Consider the following 18,752-nt stretch of genomic DNA (forward strand, 5'->3'; position numbering starts at 1 on the left):
CAAAATCTACAATATCAATAGCAGAGGATATTTATAACTCAGGGTTGAATTGTGGAGTCGTTGTTGCTCTCTGAGCTTGGAGGTTTGCTTGCAGATGTTTCATTACCCAACCAGGTAAAAAGTAGGTAGGTGGAGTGCACTGATGATGTTATCTAGTGAAGAATGAAGCATCTTTAGGCAAATAGCCAAGCTTGGAGAGCACCAAAGATTCCACAAAATCCATAATTTTCAGACAACAGAACCATTGAATGTATTGGGAGAATACGAATTGTTTTTATGACTGCAGAGTAGAGTACTTTAGACTCTCCCTGGGTGTCTTTGTCCCATGACTGTTCTGTTTGCATTCTTTAAAAGCTCTCTACTTAGTGCCAAAATGCATTTAGCATCACACTAAATGTGTGACCTTTCCAATAAATTAATACCCCAAATGCCTTTTTGCCACTTGTAAAATGTAAATTTAAAAAGAAAAAATCCAATTTGAGCCAACAGGCAATAGCGGTGTCTGCAGTACTGATCCTCAGAATGATATACAGCACAGCAAGTTCAGGCAGTATTGGATAAGATAAGTTGCAGGTGTGTGTCAAAAATTCCAGGAACTACTTTTCTTCTGTGAAGTTTGGAAGCACTTCCAAAACTTCAGGGTTGTGAGGCCACACTCCTTTGGCAAATGGCACCGCTGGACCTGCTCTGCACCACCAGAAGGTCTCTTCAGTGAGGTGAAGTAATCAGTTGAGGTGGTGAGACAGATGCACTGAATCAAAGTGCAACCCTTAAATGCTGGTTGGAATGCAAACTGTGGCCACCCAATTCAAATCTTCATCATAAAGTAAACTATAGAAATAGCAACAGCACTTAGACTTATATACTGCTTTACAGTGCTTTAATGCCTTCTCTAAGTGGTTTACATAGTCAGCATATTATCCCCAACCATCTGGGTCCTCATTTGGAAAGATGGAAGCCTGAGTCAACCCTGAGCTGGTCAGGATTGAACTGTTGGCAGTCACCAGAATTAGCCTGCAATACTGCATTCTAACCACTGTGCCACCACAGATCTGAGTGAATTTCTTCATGGTTTCTTAAGAAAGTAATGGAGGTGGTAGTGATAAACATAGATACTATTCTGAGGGGAAACATACAGGTAGCCCTCAATTTATGACCAGCCACTAAGTGACTGTTTAAGGTTCTGCAGACCTATCTGGAGGTTGCTTAAAATCCAAATTTGAAATCCTGATGGTTGCCCCCCCTCATGGTCACCTGACTTCAGTTGCTTGGCAACTGAATCACATTTAGGGCTATTTGCAACACCCCAAGGTCACATGACCTTGTTTTACGATGGCTTTGCCAAAAACTGGCAGAAAATGGATTTTGGCAAAACTGGCCTCATAGTGAACCATTAGTTCACTTAACAACCCCGGTTATTATTAATCATTATTATTATTATACTTTATTGTCAGTGCACAACATATGTACAATGAGATTGGTTGAGCTTCCTCGATGCACCCCCCCTACACAATACAACTCACAGTGAAGACAGAAAATCCCTAACCCAATAAATTATATTAACAAAACACCCAGTCCTGTTGCACCAGTGTGAACATGTTACATGTTGCGCCGGCCCTGCAAGTCCATCATATTACGTAGTTATGATGTTATTTCTCATTCAGGAGTCTAACAGCCCACAGATAAAAACTGTTCTTTAGCCTGTTTGTGCGGCTGGTTATGCTTCCTTCCTGATGGTAGTGGGGTAAAGAAGTGATGACCAGGGTAAGAGTCATCCCTGAGGATTTCCTCACTCTTCTAAGGCAGCAAGCCCTAGCAACCTCGTCTAGTGGTATCAGGGGACAGTCCACAATGTTTTGTGCTGTGTTCACCACTCTTTGTAATGTTTTTCTATCCACGGCTGCCAAGCCGGCATGCCATACTGTGATGCAATGAGTGAGGACGCTTTCTATTGTGGAAAAGGAGGTCATCAGTTGTTGTTCCACCCTGTTTTTACACAAGACTGTAAGGAAAGGGAGTCTCTGTTGGGCCTTCCTGGTCACCTGGATTGTGTTGTTTTTCCAGGTGAGGTCTTCGCTGAGATGGACTCCCAGGGATTTAAAGGAGGAAACTCTCTCTACACAGCCCCCTCAATATAAAGTGGAGCAGGTTCCTCCCTCTTCTTCTGGAAGTCAAATACCATCTCCTGTGGACACTTATGACCCTGGTGGTCACTTAACAACCACACACAAAGAAAGGTCATAAAACAGAATTGGTTGCATGATGACTTGTTTTATGATCACAGGCAGCATTACAGTCATAACTCGAGGACTACTTATATCTCATTGGGTAAATACCCTTGTGATTCTGGTTATTATTCTCAGACGCAGGCAGGAGGTTGAAAACATTGTTCTGCCTCAGGCCAGTTGAAAAATATCTGCAAAAGAAACTTTTTTTTTTCATTTTGAGAGGTGAGTTAGCAAGATCTGGTGCTGCTGTCCTTGGAAAAGCTACACACACTCAAATCCAAAGGGGTGGGATCCCACTTTGTGATAGATTTGTTAAAATAAAAAAAAAATGTTTTGGGAATTCGGCCATAGGTTCTGTACTTTGAGAAATCCAGGTCATTACATTATACTAGAACCGTGATGGCAAACCTATGGCACGCGTGCCATAGGTGGCACGGGGAGCCATATTGGTGGGCATGCAAGCATTGCTCTAGCTCAGCACCAGTGCACATATGCTCCCTGGCCAGCTGATTTTTGGCCCTTCTGGGCCCACCGGAAGTTGGGAAACAGGCTGTTTCCGGCCTCCAGGGGGCCTCTGGAGAGGTGGGGAATATTGTTTTCACCCTCCCCAGGCTCCAGAGCCTTTCTAGGAGCCTAGAATGGCTCTGGAGCCTGGGGAGAGTGAAAAACGGGCCTTCCAGTCCCACCAGAAGTCAGCAAACAGGCTGTTTCTGGCCTCCAGGGGACCTTTGGGAGGGTGGGGAAGGTGGTTTTTGCCCTTCCCAGGCTCCAAGAAAGCCTCTGGAGCCCGGGAGGGTGAAAAACAGGCCTACCGGGCCCACCATGCCATCATTTGCCAAATGCTGGGGAGCGCAGGGAGGTGGAGCAGACATGCTCATGATCCCCCCATGCTCCCCCTGCTTTTGGTACACGATGGCAAAAAGGTTAGCCATCATTCTACTAGAAATATGGCTTAATGCAGGGGGAGGGGGCAACTATGGTCTCTTTACGACCTGTGGATTTCAACTCCCAGAATTCCTGAGCCATGCCATGCTGGCTCAGGAATTCTGGGAGTTGCAGTCCACAGGTCATAAAGGGACCATAGTTGCTCATCCCTGGTATATTAGTTCATGTAGATTATATTATGTGGACGAAAATCTTGGCTTTTCTTTTTCCATTTGCAGAATTTACTGTCTTGTATGAATTCAGCCACTGTGTGAAGATGATATCCACTGGTACCCCTGCCAAGAGAAAGCATAATAAAAGACTGTAATAAAGCTGCCGAGCCATAAACCTTGATAAAAGCCATGTTGGCTGAATGCATAGCATACACTGCTCTTGAAGAGGCAGGGTAAAACAAAATGGTGCTTGTAGCCACATGATATAAACCTCACCCCTTTTTTTATAAGCCTTATTCTTAAGACAAACAAAAGACAGAGTTTTAATATTGTCACAACCACCATCTTGATTGACACCTCCCCCCCCCTCCCATGCATGCCCCTACAAAGCAAGCCAACGGGTGTTTAAGCCTATTGCATGAAACCAGACCTTTCCTAGTTACTTCTATGGGGTTGTTTCTGCTTCTCATTGCTTGTGGCTGGCTGTTCGTTTAGCAGAAAGGAGGATGTAGTGGTAGAATTCTAGATTTTACCAGTTTGTGTTATAACACTGTTTTATACTTTCCTCTGTTTAAAAAAATGGTAAAATGAAAAGAATCTGCACATAGAAAACTACCATATGAAATGTAACCAACGAAGCATAATTTTCACCTTGATTTCATTCCAGGGAGATCTCTCTGTCTCTCAATCTCCTTTTCCCTCTCTCCCCCTCCCTCCCTCCCTTTCTCTCTCTCTCTCTCCCTCCTTCCCTCTCTCTCCTTTTCTCCCTCTCCCTCTTTCTCTCTCTTTCTCCTATAAGTAGTCTGGGACTTACAACTTGCACTAGACTTACAACTGGGAGCAGAATTTCCATTGTTCAGACAGCCAGTTGTTAAATGAGTCATGCCTGATTTTAAAACCTCCTCTTTAAAACAATTAAGCAAATCACTGCAGTTGTTAAATGACTAATGTAGTCATGAAGCAAATCCAGCTTCCCCCACTGACAGAAACTGGCTGGGAAGGTCACAAGTGGTAATGACACAGCCCAGTGAGGCTTGAGTGTTGTAAATATGTGCCAATTGCAAAGTGCCTGAATTTTGATCACATGACCAGGGGAAGCTGTGTCATTTGTAATTGTGAGGTTGTCATTTTTTTTTCTGTACCATTGTAACGTTAACAGCTGCTAAACGAAGGATTGTAAGTCAAGGACTATATCTATCTATCTACATACAATATCTGTCTGTTTATCTGTCTGTCCATCTATCCTTCTATCTACCTCAAAGCCATTTTGGAACTACCAAAAACCTTGTCATCTCAGTGGAATTTCTAAAGCGAAGTGTTGGAGTTCACATGATACAGGATTGTGTCCACAATGACCAATCAATTTCTTTTATGTTCACCTGTGCAGACCTGTTTGCTTTCAGCCACAAAGGCTTGGTTCCAATTTTTCATATATGAGGATTATTAAAAGCTAACATTTTAGTCCAAACTTGCTCAGTCTGCTCAATAAACATTCCAGAACCAAAGTGTAAGTGGAGTTTTATCTTAAGAATCTCTGATTTAAAGCAATTTCTGCAAATTCTAGTGTAAATGGAACTGACTGCCTGTGAATCAATCTTTAATTGCCCAAAGTCTTTTGCTATTTACACACTTGGTCTGACAAAATTCCTAGCTCCAACAATAGATCAAAGTATATTTAAAATGCATATTTTAGGGAGAAGGAAATTAATTTTTTAAAATATGTTTACTTTTCTTTAATAATAGCATTTTTATGCCTTTCCCTTTGATAGTTCAAAGGCAGGATATAGAGGGTTCATCACTTATTTCCACACACACACAAAACACATCTACACACACAAACAATCTAATAGAGTAGCTGAGTTGGAAGAAAGAGAATGGCCTGGTTCATCCAAGAAGCTTCTTCAGTTTTGACTGATTGGTGGGGAATGGATGACTGCTGATCAGACTAATAACCAGATGACTGCTAAGGAATATAAATCCTTCCATTTCCCACCATTCATAAACATTTCAGTTGGTTCAAAAAGCAGCGGCCCATATGGTTTTGTGCAGGCCTAGGTGTGCACATGTGTCATCTCTCCTGTAGGAGCTCCGTTGGCTTCTGATTTGCTTCAGGTTCCAGCTCAAGGTGCTGATTGTCACCTTTGAAGCCCTACGTGGCTTGCAATCAGGTTATTCGAAGAATTGCCGCCTTCTGGTTACATCTACCTAAGCTACCAGAGCAGGGAGTCAAGGAATGCTAGAAGAAGGGCCTTCTCTGAGGTGGCTCTCTCTCTGTGAAATATCACCTCTGCAGAAATATGATAGGCTTCCACTTTGACACTCTTTAGCAAAGGCCTGAAGACCTCGATGTCAATGTTCCGATTGATGAACCCAACCAGGCAAGCAGTAGTGAGATGATCCAGTCTCTGAAAGCAAAACTTTGTTGAATACATCATTTTGGCACTAATTAAGGCAAAGCCAGATCTAGCTAATTCCAACACAAACCCACACAATTAAAATATAGAATTCTCCTTCCCCTTATTAGTTCAGCTTGTTATGAGAAAAAGTATTTGGCTTTAGAAAACACCTGCTGGACTGTCCTTGGCTCTCACACTCATCTTTTTGATGTCTGAAGCCTTCATTCCATCTCCCCCTTCTCTCCCCCAGTTCATTGACAAGCTGAGAAGTGGTGATGGTTGCAACAGCAAAAGCGAAGTTCGAATCTTGACACTGGTTTTGTCAACTGGTCTGGAGAACCCAGAGTGGGATGGAACCCATCAAGTGGCTTATCTGATTGAATGTTGTCACCAGAGGGGTTATTGCTTTCTATCATTTTATATTAGGTTTTTAATCTTCATAAGTTGCCCAGAGTCACTGACATAGTTAGATGGCCATACACATTTTCATCAATCAATAAGTAGTTCCAGTCTTGTTAAGAGTATGGCTTCCTTGAATGTTCCTTGATTAGGGTATTGTTTCTCTGATGCTGTTTCATGCCTACTGTATCTATGTGTTGGCTGTTAGGGAGTGTTTCTTTGACTTTTGGTAGTATCTTTTTAAAAAATTGTGTGTAGTTGGGTTTTAGCGATAGCAATAGCATTTTTAGCTTATATAGCACCTCATAGTGCTTTGTAGCACTCTCTGGGTGGTTTACAATGTAGAAGCATTATTTGCATATTGCCCCCAACAATCTGGGTCCTCATTTTACAGACCTTGGAAGAATGGAAGGCTGAGTCAACCTTAAACCACGTCAAGATCAACCTCCAGGCTGTGGACAGAGTTTGCCTGCAAAACTGCACTTTGCCACCAGGGTTTAACTTTCATATCCATTTTTAACTTTCTTTTGGTGTGCATGGACATATATGTCTCTCTCTCTCCCCAGGAGATCCAGCAGCAGAAGAGTGGTCCCAATGGAGTGTCTGTTCCCTTACCTGTGGGCAGGGCACTCAGGTACGAACACGTTCCTGTGTCTCCTCACCCTATGGGACTCTGTGTAGTGGCTTGCTGCGAGAGACCAGGACATGCAACAACACTGCCATTTGCCCAGGTAAGTAAAGAGAAAACAGAAAGTGGATTTTCTTCCTTCTCTTTGCCTTCTTGCTGCTTCTTTCCTTCATGGATTTGTCTGTTGTCTGTTGACCATGGTTCAAGCAGTTCTTCACTTATAAACCATTCATTTAATGACCGTTACAACAGCACAGAAAGTTACAACAGCACAGAAAAAAGTGACTTATGACCTGTTCTCGCTCTTATGACTGTTGAAGCACCCCCAGAGTCACATGATCAAATTTCAGGCCCTTGGCAACCGGCATATGTTTACAAAAGGTGCAGCATCCCAGGGTCACGTCTCCCATTTGCAATCTTTGCTTGGCAGTCTGACTAGCAAAGTCAGTGTGGGAATCTGGATTTGTTTAATGACAGTGTGATTACTTAACAACCATTTTTCACATTTACGACCATTGCAGCATCCCCATGGTCATGTGATTTACATTCAGATGCTTGACAACTGGTTCATATTTATGACCGTCACAGTATCCGGGGGTCATGTGATTCCCTTTTGCAACCTTCTGACAAGCAAAATCAAGGGGGAAGCCAGATTCATTTAAGAACCATGTTACTAACTTAACTAGTGCAGTGATTCACTTAACAACTGTGGTAAAGATGGTTGCAAAATGGGGCAAAACTCACTTGCCAACATAAATGCTGGGCTCAATTGTGGTCATAAGTTGAGGACTACCTGTATTGCAATTTGATCATGGGGCTACTCTTGAAGAGTATCCAGAAGTTGCAGATGGCACAGACTGCATGGACAGTCTTGGGTGTCCTTTTTATTATTATTATTATTATTTAAATTTGTATACCGCCCTTCTCCCGAAGGACTCAAGGCGGTTCACAGCCAAGTAAAAAATGCACAATACATTATAAATACAATTAAAATACTAGTAAAAAACTTATTTAAATTGGCCACAATTAAAATTTGGAGATAAAACCCATTAAAAACCCATAACTTAAAAAACTAACCCAGTCCAGCGCAGATAAATAAGTAAGTTTTGAGCTCGCGGCGAAAGATTCGGAGGTCCGGAAGTTGACGAAGTCCTGGGGAGTTCGCTCCAGAGGGCGGGAGCCCCACAGAGAAGGCCCTTCCCTGGGTGTCGCCAGACGACACTGTCGCTACCGACGGCACCCTGAGGAGTCCCTCTCTGTGAGAGCGCACGGTCGGTGAGAGGTATTCGGTAGCAGCAGGCGGTCCCGTAAGTAACCCGCCCTATGCCATGGAGCGCTTTAAAGACGCTCACCAACACCTTGAAGCGCACCCGAAGGCCACAGGTAGCCAGTGCAGCCTGCGCAGGATAGGTGTCACTCAGGAGCCACGAGGGGCTCCCTCTATCACCCGCGCAGCTGCATTCTGGACCAACTGCAGCCTCCGGATGCCCTTCAAGGGGAGCCCCATGTAGAGAGCATTGCAGTAGTCCAGACGAGACGTCACAAGGGCGTGAGGGACTGGGCACAAGGCATCCCGGTTCAGAAAGGGCGAACTGGCGCACCAGGCGAACCTGGTGGAAAGCTCTCCTGGAGACGGCCGTCAAATGATCTTCAAAAGACAGCCGTGCATCCAGGAGAACGCCCAAATTGCGCACCTCTCCATCGGGCCAATGACTCGCTCCCGACAGTCAGCCGCGGACTCAGCTGACTGTACCGGGATGCCGGCATCCACAGCCACTCCGTCTTGGAGGATTGAGCTTGAGCCTGTTTCTCCCCATCCAGACCAGACGGCTTCCAAACACCGGGACAGCACTTGATAGCTTCATTGGGGTGGCCCGGTGTGGAAAAGTACAGCTGGGTGTCATCAGCGACAGCTGGTACCTCACACCAAGCCACTGATGATCTCACCCAGCGGCTTCATATAGATGTTGAACAGAAGGCGAGAGATCGACCCCGCGGCCCCCCACAAGTGAGGCGCCCCGGGGCCGACCTCTGCCCCCCCGTCAACACCGTCTGCGACCAGTCGGAGAGATAGGAGGAGAACCACCGATAAACGGTGCCTCCCACTCCCAATCCCTCCAACCGGCGCAGCAGGATACCATGGTCGATGGTATCAAAAGCCGCTGAGAGGTGTAATAGGACCAGGGCAGAGGAATAACCCTCATCCCTGGCCCTCCAGAGATCATCCACCAACGCGACCAAAGCCGTCTCAGTGCTGTAACCGGTCGGAAGCCGGACTGAACGGGTCCAGATAGACAGTTTCCTCCAGGTGCAGGGGAAACTGATATGCCACCATATTTCTACAACCTTCGCCAAGCCTTAAGGTTGAGACCGGACGATAATTACCTAAAACAGCCGGGTCCAGGGAAGGCTTCTTGAGGAGGGGTTTCACCACCGCCTCTTTCAAGGCGGCCGGAAAGACTCCTCCAACAAGGAAGCACTGTAATCCCCTGAGCCAGCCTCGTGTCACCTCCTGAGTGGCCAGCACCAGCCAGGAGGGGCACGGGTCCAGTAAACACGTGGTGGCATTCAATCTACCCAGCAACCTGTCCATGTCCTCGGAGTCACAGGGTCAAACTCATCCCAAACAACATCACCAAGACCGCCTCAGATACCCCGCCTGAATCGCCACAATTTTGGTCCAGACCGTCCCTAAGCTGAACGATTTTATCGATAGATAACCGTTAAACTCCTCAGCACGCCCCTGCATCGGGTCATCCCGCCCCTGGTGAAGGAGGGAGCGGGTCACCCAAACAGGGCAGCTGGGCGGTTATCTGTCGACGCAATGAGGGAGGAGGCGAGGAACGCCTCGCTTCCTCAGTGCCACTAGGTAGGTCCTAGTATAGGATCTAACTAGTGTCCGATCAGCCTCTGAACGGCTGGACCTCCAGGAACTCTCTAGGCGCCTTCTCCGGCGTTTCATCCCCTCAGCTCCTCGGAGAACCAAGGAGCCGGTTGGGATCTGCGCCGGGTCAGAGGTCGCAAAGGCACGACACGGTCTAAAGCCCCAGCCGCAGCCCGCTCCCAGGCTGCAGCTAGTTCCTCTGCCGTGCCGTGAGCCAGACCTCAGGAAGTGGCCCAAGCTCCGTCCGAAACCTCTCTGGGTCCATCAGGCGCCTGGGACGGTACCACGTAATGGTTCCGCCTCCCGCGGTGTTGGGTAGCGGTCAGAAAGTCCAGGCGAAGGAGAGAGTGATCTGACCATGACAAAGGTTCAATGACTATTTCCTTTAAGTCCAGATCTCTCAACCACTGACCAGAGACAAAATCAGGTCCAGTGTGCCTCCCCGATGTGAGTGGGGCCATCCACTACTTGAGTCAGGTCCAAGGCCGTCATGGAGGCCAAGAACTCCCGAGCTACTGTCGATGACGAGCCGGCAGATGGCAGTTAAAGTCCCCATGACTAAAAGTCTGGGGTCTCCACTGCCACCCCGGCAAGCACCTCCAGGAGCTCGGGCAGGGCAGCTGTCACGCAGCAAGGAGCCAGGTACGCCACCAGCAAGCCCATCTGACATCTATGACCCCACCTCACAAAGAGGGATTCACACCCGCAATCTGAGGTACAGTGGTCTCCTCGGCTCTAGACTCTCTTTAATAGCAACCGCCACCCTCCACCCCTACCCTGGGCCTCGGCTGATGGAATGCACGGAAACCCGTGGGCACATCTCACCAGGGCACACCCCTTCAGTGCCCAACCAGGTCTCCGTAACGCCTATAATATCCGCTGCACCCCTGAATCAGATCATGTATTAGGGGGCCTTATTGGCCACGGACCGTGCGTTGCATAACATCAGACGAAGGCCCAGGCTCTGAGGGTCTTGACCATCCGGGAACGGGAGAAGTCAGATCGGGCACGCGATCGCCTGCATACATCGAACGCGTGACCCCTATGTCGATACGATCCCCTTCCGCCATATCTGCCCCTCCCACTTACCGTGCAAATAGACTCACCTCACACAAAGGAACACACTTCCATAACCTCCGAACCCATTTGATAGTCGCCACGAGCATGCGCTGGAACTGGTTTCCTCCCGACGGGCTACCCCTCACCCACCCTAACCTCCCACCCCACCCGACACTACCTCCCTCCAACCCAGACCCGTCAGTTCCCACCTCCCTTAAAATTCCCATTAAAATTCCCTTAAAACCCTATTAAAATAATTAATTAAAATCCCTGAGTCTCCTATTTTGGCATGCCATCTCTCGGGTTCCAAACCCGTCCTCAAGATGGGCCTCGATAATGTGGGGCCAGACCATGAGAGAGGGAATCTCGCAGGGCAAGAAGGTCAGCCGCTGTAAATGTCCGCATGATAAAAGTCCGCAAACAGACCCATCCTGGACCTGTCAAGATGGAAATTGACGCACCAGTAATTCCGAGTAGAAGACAGACGGATATAGGTCTTGGGCGGTAGATGAACAAACCGCCATGATTCAGTCAGAGCTCCAACCCTCATCTCCAGTCCCGAGGGGTGGTCTATGGGCGGGGGAGAAGGATACAGTCCTACAATAGACAAGCTAGGATTGTCCAGGACCATCCTCAATTCCCCCAGCTGGGAACCACAGGTCTTCAGAAGATCCCCTTGCAGCCAGCCCATGGGCATCCTCAAAGATGGTAAAAAGGTGCCTACATGGCCCGTGATCGTCCTTCAAGTTGACAAAGAGGCCGAAACACGCGCCTAATGGGCCAAGCTGCTCCACCGACGAGGCATCTCTCTCCAAAAGTCCGGGGGGGGGCAAAGGACTCAAAAAGCCCCCATAGACGGTCCATAGACGTCCTCTAGATGGTAGCGAGGGCGTCCCCTGGACCCGTGGACAACCTTCAAGATGACAAAGAAGGCGACCATCGGGCCTCTTCGTGGCCACTAAGCCAGGCCTCTAGCTGGAATAGGCCACTCACCCGCCGGGTTTGCTGGGTCATGCCACAGTTCGCCGGACCCAGTCAACCACCAACAGGCTAGGCCCTGGCCAAGCCGGTCCAACCAGGCCGCCGCCACCGCCGCCACCGACACTACCGCTGCCGGGGGGAAAGAGCCTCCAGGCCAGGCCGCCACCGCCGCCGGAGAACCGCCGAAAACCGCCGCCACCGCCGCCGCCACTGTTGGAAAAGGCCAGGCTGCTCACACCACTGGCACCGCAGACGAGGGGGGACAAAGGGGAGAAAGGCTCTAGGCCCCTCCCGAAGCAGGGCCAAGCCAGGCTGCCGACCACCGCCGCCGGAGAACCGCCGGAAAAAAACCGGCCGCCACCGCCGCTGCCGCCACTGGAAAAGCCGGGCCGCTGCCGCCCAGCCAGGCCGCTGCCACCCGGCCTGGAGAAGGCCGGACCGCTGCCGCTGCTGGAAAAGGCCCGCCGCCGCCACCGACACTACCGCTGCCGGGGAAAGAGCCCAGGCCAGGCCGCCGCCGCCGCCGCCGCCATCATCGTCGGCCGCACCGCCGGAGGGAGGGCGCTCCGGGACTCCTCCTAAGGGAACCCGGAGACGCCCCGCCTCAGTTTGCCCATCCTCCAACTCACCGCACTCTCATCTACCCGGGCGGGGGGTCCAAGCTGTCAAAAAGACCCCCCCCCACCCGGTCTGGCCCGAAATAGGCCCGTTGCCGCATCAGCTGTTCAGCGGTGCGGCCGCCATCTTGGACATGCGCAGTTAACCTTAGGGTTGTGCTCATACAGCTGGTCCTCAACTTACAATAGTTCATTTAGTGACTGTTCAAAGTTATAACGGCACTGTAAAAAGTGACTTGTGGCTGTTTTTCACAGTCACAACCATTGCAGCATCCCTGTGGTCATGTGATTAAAATGCAGACATTTGGAAACTGGTTCATATTTATGACGGTTGCAGTGTCCCAGGGTCATGTGATCCCCTTTGCTACCTTCTGGTCAGCCAAAACAAGGGGAAAGCCAGATTCATTTAACATCCGAGGTACTAAGTCAACAACTGCAGTCATTCATTTAAAAACTGCAGCAAGAAAAATTTGTAAAATGGGGAAAAACTCACTTAACCAACATGTCACTTAGCAACATAAATTTTGGGCTCAGTTGTGATCCTAAGTTGAGAACTAACTGTAACTCCTCTGATACACAAGTTGCACTGAGTGCTACTTTGCTTCCAGGTCCAATTCAAAGTATTATTATTATTATTATTATTTATTAAATTTTTATACCACCCTTCTCCCGAAGGACTCAGGGTGGTGTACAGCCAGAAATAAAGTACAAGATATGTACAATTAAAACAAATTAAAACATAGCAAAATTACAAAAACGGCTAATAATTAAAATTTAAATTTAAAATATTTAAGAATATTAATAAAACCCCAATTTAAAATCAAACTATTATGCCAGTCCCGCTTGAGTAAATAAGTATGTTTTTAGCTCACGACGGAAGGTCTGAAGATCAGGCACTTGACGTAGGCCAGGGGGGAGTTCATTCCAGAGCGTCGATGCTCCCACAGAGAAGGCCCTACCCCTGGGGGCCGCCAGCCGACACTGTTTGGCGGACGGCACCCTGAGGAGACCCTCTCTATGAGAGCGTACGGGTCGGTGGGAGGCATAGGGTAACAGCAGGCAGTCCCGTAAGTACCCGGGTCCTAAGCCATGGAGCGCTTTAAAGGTGGTAACCAAAATCTTGAAGCGCACCCGAAAGTATCGGTTATGGCCTTAAAGCCGCTCGTGACATAGGACCAGGTTAACTGAGGAACCATCTTCTCTCAATTACATTGTTCCATCCCACCTGGTCAGGCAGGTAGACCATGTTATGGATCCTGCTGGTTAAAAAACTTCAACTTGCAGGTGTCAACTGTCTGAACTCCCAAAAGCAAAACTTAATTGGAGATGCCATTTTGGTACTGAAGAATCAAAACCAACTCTGGGTTTTCCTGTGCATTGTATGCATAGTTAATAGCTTTCTTTCTCCCCCACCTTGGTTAGTCGCAATGTACAGTTATGAATTGTTCTTTTGTTTTGAGAACTGTTTGCTTTTCTGTCAGTGGCCCTGGTGGGTTCTTGACTCTCACGGTCCATCTCTGGCATGTATACATTCTTTCTCCCTTTCCCTTCCCCCACTTCTTTGGCAAGTTGAATAGCGATAAGACGTAAACATTTCAAAAGTGGTTCAGCCAGGGATGAAATCCAGCGGGTTCTGACAGGTTTTGAAGAACTGGTAGTGGAAATTTTGAGCAGTTCAGAGAACCGGTAGTGGAAATTTTGAGTAGTTTGGAAAACCAGCAAATACTACCTCTGGCTGGTTCCAAACTGGGGTGGGAGTGGGGATTTTGCAGTATCCTTCCCTTGGAGTGGAGTGGGAATGGAGATTTTGCAGCATCCTTCCCCTAGAGTGAGATGGGAATGGAGATTTTGCAGTATCCTTTCCTTGGCCATGCCCACCAAGCCACGCCCTTAGAACCGGTAGTAAAAAAAGTTGGATTTCACTGCTGGGTTCAGCCTTGGCAGTGGGATCCAGGAAGATAAAGTCTTCTCTGTCATTGCCCCTACCCTTAGCTGTAGAGGTGAAGTGAAGCAGGTCCCTATTCTCCTGACTTTCAGAAAGAGCTTTAAGACCTATTGGCGTGGGGGCTGAAGGGTGATATGTAGCCTTGTGGATGGCTTAAGTCTTCAGAATGTTTCTCTACCTTTTTTAAAAAACCTCTTTACCTTTTAATATTTTAACCATAACATTTAAAATTCTATATATTTTCTTTTTACTTTTACATTATATTTTTTTTACTGTAAATCTCTCAGTCACTTACATGAGATGGGTGGTGTAGAAATGTGATGAATAAATAAATAAGTCATACTCGTACCTTTGTATTAAGTCCCCTTGAAGCAAGAGATTGTCCATAAAGCCCTGAAGCAGGTTCTGACCAGTTCTGGAGAACCGGTAGCGGAAATTTTGAGTAGTTCGGAGAACCATCTCTTACTGGCCATGCCCCCATCTATTCTCCACTACCCAAGTCCCAGCTGATCGGGAGGAAATGGGAGATTTTGCAGTAAGCTTCCCCTGGAGTGGGGAGGGAATGGAGATTTTACAGTGTCCTTCCCCTGCCACGCCACCAAGCCACACCCACCAAACCATGCCATGCCCACCAAGCCACACCCACAGAACCGGTAGTAAAAAGTTTTGAATCCTACCACTGATAAAGCCCATGTCTTGGTTCCCATTCTGACATAGCTTTGTGCTTGCTTTGGTCTAGCTCCAGAACACGCTCTATCATAAATCACTTCTCCATTCAGCCTCTCCTTTGTCTCCCCTTTCCTCTGCTAGTTCAGATCTTGTTCACACATAGAAGGCAGTCAATAGGTCTGATTACAGGCCGTGACCTGTGGTTACAATGGAGGATTAATGAAATAATAATCCCAAGGACTCTTAATGATAAGCATGTTTCTAATCTGTGCTATTTCATTAAGGCATTTTCCACTCTTCATCTTATAAGTCCAGGGCCTGCTAAGTGACAGACAAGAAGTCTGTCTGTCTGTCTGTCTGTCTGTCTGTCTGTCTGTCTGTCTGTCTGTCTGTCTGTCTGTCTGTCTGTCTGTCTGTCTATCTATCTATCTATCTATCTATCTATCTATCTATCTATCTATCTATCTATCTATCTATCAGTACAAGGAAACAAGTAACAGTATAGACATAGACATGGACAAATGAAATTTTTTTGGCACAAATAATAGGAAATTTTAAGCAAAACATAGCCATAAACACATAAAATGAGTACAGATAAATGGGAACACTAGGACAGGGATGGTATGTATGCTGGTGCGCTTATGCAAGCTCCCTTACTTGAAAGGTCCATGGTAAACAGTTTAAGGTAAAACGTATGGGGGTTAGAGAGACTAACAACTGGATCAGGTAGAGTGTTCCAGACATTTACTTCTCTATTGCAGAAGTCATATTTCCTACAATCAAGATTAGAGCGAATCTATTGATAGTCCTTGTGTTATTTTTTTTTTAATTTGAATTTATATCCCGCCCTTCTCCGAAGACTCAAGGTGGCTTACATTGTGTTAAGCAATAGTCTTCATCCATTTGTATATTATATACAAAGTCAACTTTATTGCCCTCAACAATCTGGGTCCTCATTTTACCTACCTTATAAAGGACGGAAGGCTGAGTCAACCTTGGGCCTGGTGGGACTTGAACTTGCAGTAATTGCAAGCAGCTGTGTTAATAACAGACAGACTTAGACTGCTGAGCCACCAGAGGCGGTTGAAGTTAAAGTTCTCATTTACAGGTAGGGCATTTTGGTAAATAATCTTATGAACTAAGCTTAGGTTGGAACGTAGACGGCGTAGTTCAAGGTTATCAAGGCCTAAAATTTCAAGCCTGGTGGTATAGGGAATTTTATTGCGAGTGGAGGATTTAAGTACTCTTCTAGTAAAATATCTCTGGACCCTCTCTAATGTATTGATGTCTGAAATACAGTGTGGGTTCCAGGCAGGTGAGCAGTATTCAAGGATAGGTCTGGCAAAGGTTTTGTATGCCCTAGCTCAGGGGTGGGCAACCTGTGGCTCCAGAGCCACAAGCAGCTGTTTGGGCCCTCTGCCGTGGCTCCCTGTCCCATCACTGGTTCACCCTGCCCCTCTTATTTTTTTTTAGACTCCAGCCTGAAATAGCAGGAATCGAAGGCTGCCTTATGCGTAAATGTGGCGTGAAGGCAGGTACAGGGCAGCTCCGCTCCTGCACTCTCCTCCCCACTCCTCTTGTAACCCCCTGGCCAGCTGTGGCTGAGCTGGGAATGTGCGCATGCGCAGAGAGACTCTCCTTCAGTGAGCCACTGCCCACCCCGTGTGCACCTTTCCTGAACTTTGACACTTGCTTGAGGAGGGTCTTGCCTGCGCGTGCGAATGCTCCTGGCTCAGCCACAGCTGCCCGGGGAGTTACGAGAGGCAGAGAGGAGGAGGAGGACGGTCGCCCAAAGGGAGGGGACACACACACACACACACACACACACAGAGAGAGAGAGAGAGAGAGAGAGAGGGAGAGAGACATACAGAGTGATACATAGAGGGGGGTGAGAGAAGAGAAGAGAGGGGGAGATAGGGAGAGGGGGAGAGAGACATAGAAAACAGTTTTGTGGCTAGGTGGTCATGTGACTGGATTGGAATGGGTGACATTGAGTTGGTCATGCCCACCCAGGTTTTGTGGCTCCCGGTGTGTTTTTTTTCTGTAGGAAACGGGTCCAAGTGGCTCTTTGAGTGTTTAAGGCTGCCGACCCCTGCCCTAATTTGAAGTATAGCATTACCAGAGAGAAAGCTTCATAAAATAAGATTGACAACTCTTAATGCCTTTTTTGCAATGATGTTACAGTGAGCTCTGGGACTTAGATCTTTTGAAATGAGTACTCATTTGTTCCCCATCTCATTCTCTTTCACCTCCTTCCCAATCTCCAGAACTATTGGTATTTATTGCATTTTTAACTTAAAGCAAACTTTGCTTTGCTGTCTGTTTGGATAAGATGCTGGTATTCTAAATTCTGATCTTGCTTTGTCCATCTGGGCTCCGCAGCAAGTGCCAACCAATTTCTGCCTCGTGATCCCTCTGCCATGCTGAGCTTTTTTCAAAGGTTCTTTTAATGAAAGATAAATGAGAAAATTGGATTGCTCCAGAAACAAGTGCCAAACTCCAGCACCGTCTTTGTTTCCAAGAATATTCTGAGCCACATCAGCTCCTCAGACAATGTAAATGGTGCTTGAATGAATGAATGAATATTTTTATTACGGGCACTGTCCTGAATTGCAAACAAAAAGTACATTAAAAACAAAACAATATAAAATGTTACAACTGGTGGTGAAAGCATCGGTGGATAATCAAAGTCTGCCTAATTTTTATATTTATATTTATAGTGTGTGTGTGTGTGTGTGTGTGTGTGTGTTTATGTACACACACACACACACACACACACACACACACACACACACATATGTATATGTATATATGTATAGATCAGAATTTCCCAGAAGTTTTACCAGGTAAGGAGTTAAAAGGTGAATCCTTGAATCCTTATGTAGGAATTTAGCACCCACCCACCTCCTAGAAGAATGAAATATTTTAGAAAATATTTAAAAAGGCAGAATATATTTCCCTGGATGAGAAATGGAGAAACATGTTTTAAAGACAAAGCAGCTCCCTGCAACTTCCTGCCACCCCCCACCTTTGTCAATGGGCCATCATCTGCATCATAATAGAACCCATCTAGCAACTGAAACTCACCACATGGCAAGGCTCAGGCAAGCTTGAGAGACAACCTACAAGGCTAGCTAAGACTCCCACCCCCTGGGAGTCTGACAGCCAATCAGGGTACTCTTCCTGTGCCCCAGAAAGTTCAAAGCTCAGAAAAAGCATAAAGCCAGGGAGCACACAGGATCTCAGCCCTTTTCTGTTCAGGATCTCAAGCCATGTGATCCTGACCACCATTAAACCATCTTTCCAAGCAGCCTCCATGTTTCCAGTGTCTTTGTCCCCACTTGGAACTGAACCCAGATGGATATTTCTTCTAACACTTATATAGATAGTCCTTGTCATATGAGCACAATTGTGGCCAGAATTTTCACTAGCAAAGTGAAAAGTGAGCTACCAAAGCAGTTAAGCGAGATATGCCTGATTTTGCTATTGGTGCTTTGCTCAAAACATTTTCCATCTATCCTGACAAAAAAATGAAATAGTAGATTGGAAGAATCTTGGAAATCTAAAAAAGTGCCTGAGGAACCAACCGTCCCAGTTTCCTTTCTGGAAAATGGGAGGGTTGATTGACTTCAGTAGACCTTGACTTGTTCCAAGTTACAGGGGCACTGAAAATAGTGACTGTCAACCAGTCTGTCAGCCTCCGCATGCTACTTTAATTGTTTTATTATTTAGTTAATTGTTTTACTGCTTAGTTAATTGTTATATTGTTTTCTTTAGTGTTAAGTATTGGGAATGGAGTAATGTGCCTTTAAAGCTGCTTCGGCTGCCATAATGGGGGGGAGGAGTTTT

The 18,752-nt window shown here is 46.9% G+C and overlaps 1 protein-coding gene across 1 annotated transcript in view; it reads left to right on the forward strand.

Annotated features, from left to right (window-relative positions):
- Positions 1–18,752, forward strand: part of ADGRB2 (adhesion G protein-coupled receptor B2) — a 396,525-nt gene that overhangs the window by 214,493 nt on the left and 163,280 nt on the right. Inside the window, exons 4-5 of the mRNA XM_058195850.1 lie at positions 1,455–1,466; positions 6,699–6,851. Of these exons, the coding sequence (XP_058051833.1) occupies positions 1,455–1,466; positions 6,699–6,851 (165 nt within the window). The remainder of the gene's footprint in view (positions 1–1,454; positions 1,467–6,698; positions 6,852–18,752) is intronic.

Source organism: Ahaetulla prasina, chromosome 10 (genome assembly GCF_028640845.1).
Source record: "Ahaetulla prasina isolate Xishuangbanna chromosome 10, ASM2864084v1, whole genome shotgun sequence".
NCBI lineage: Eukaryota > Metazoa > Chordata > Lepidosauria > Squamata > Colubridae > Ahaetulla > Ahaetulla prasina.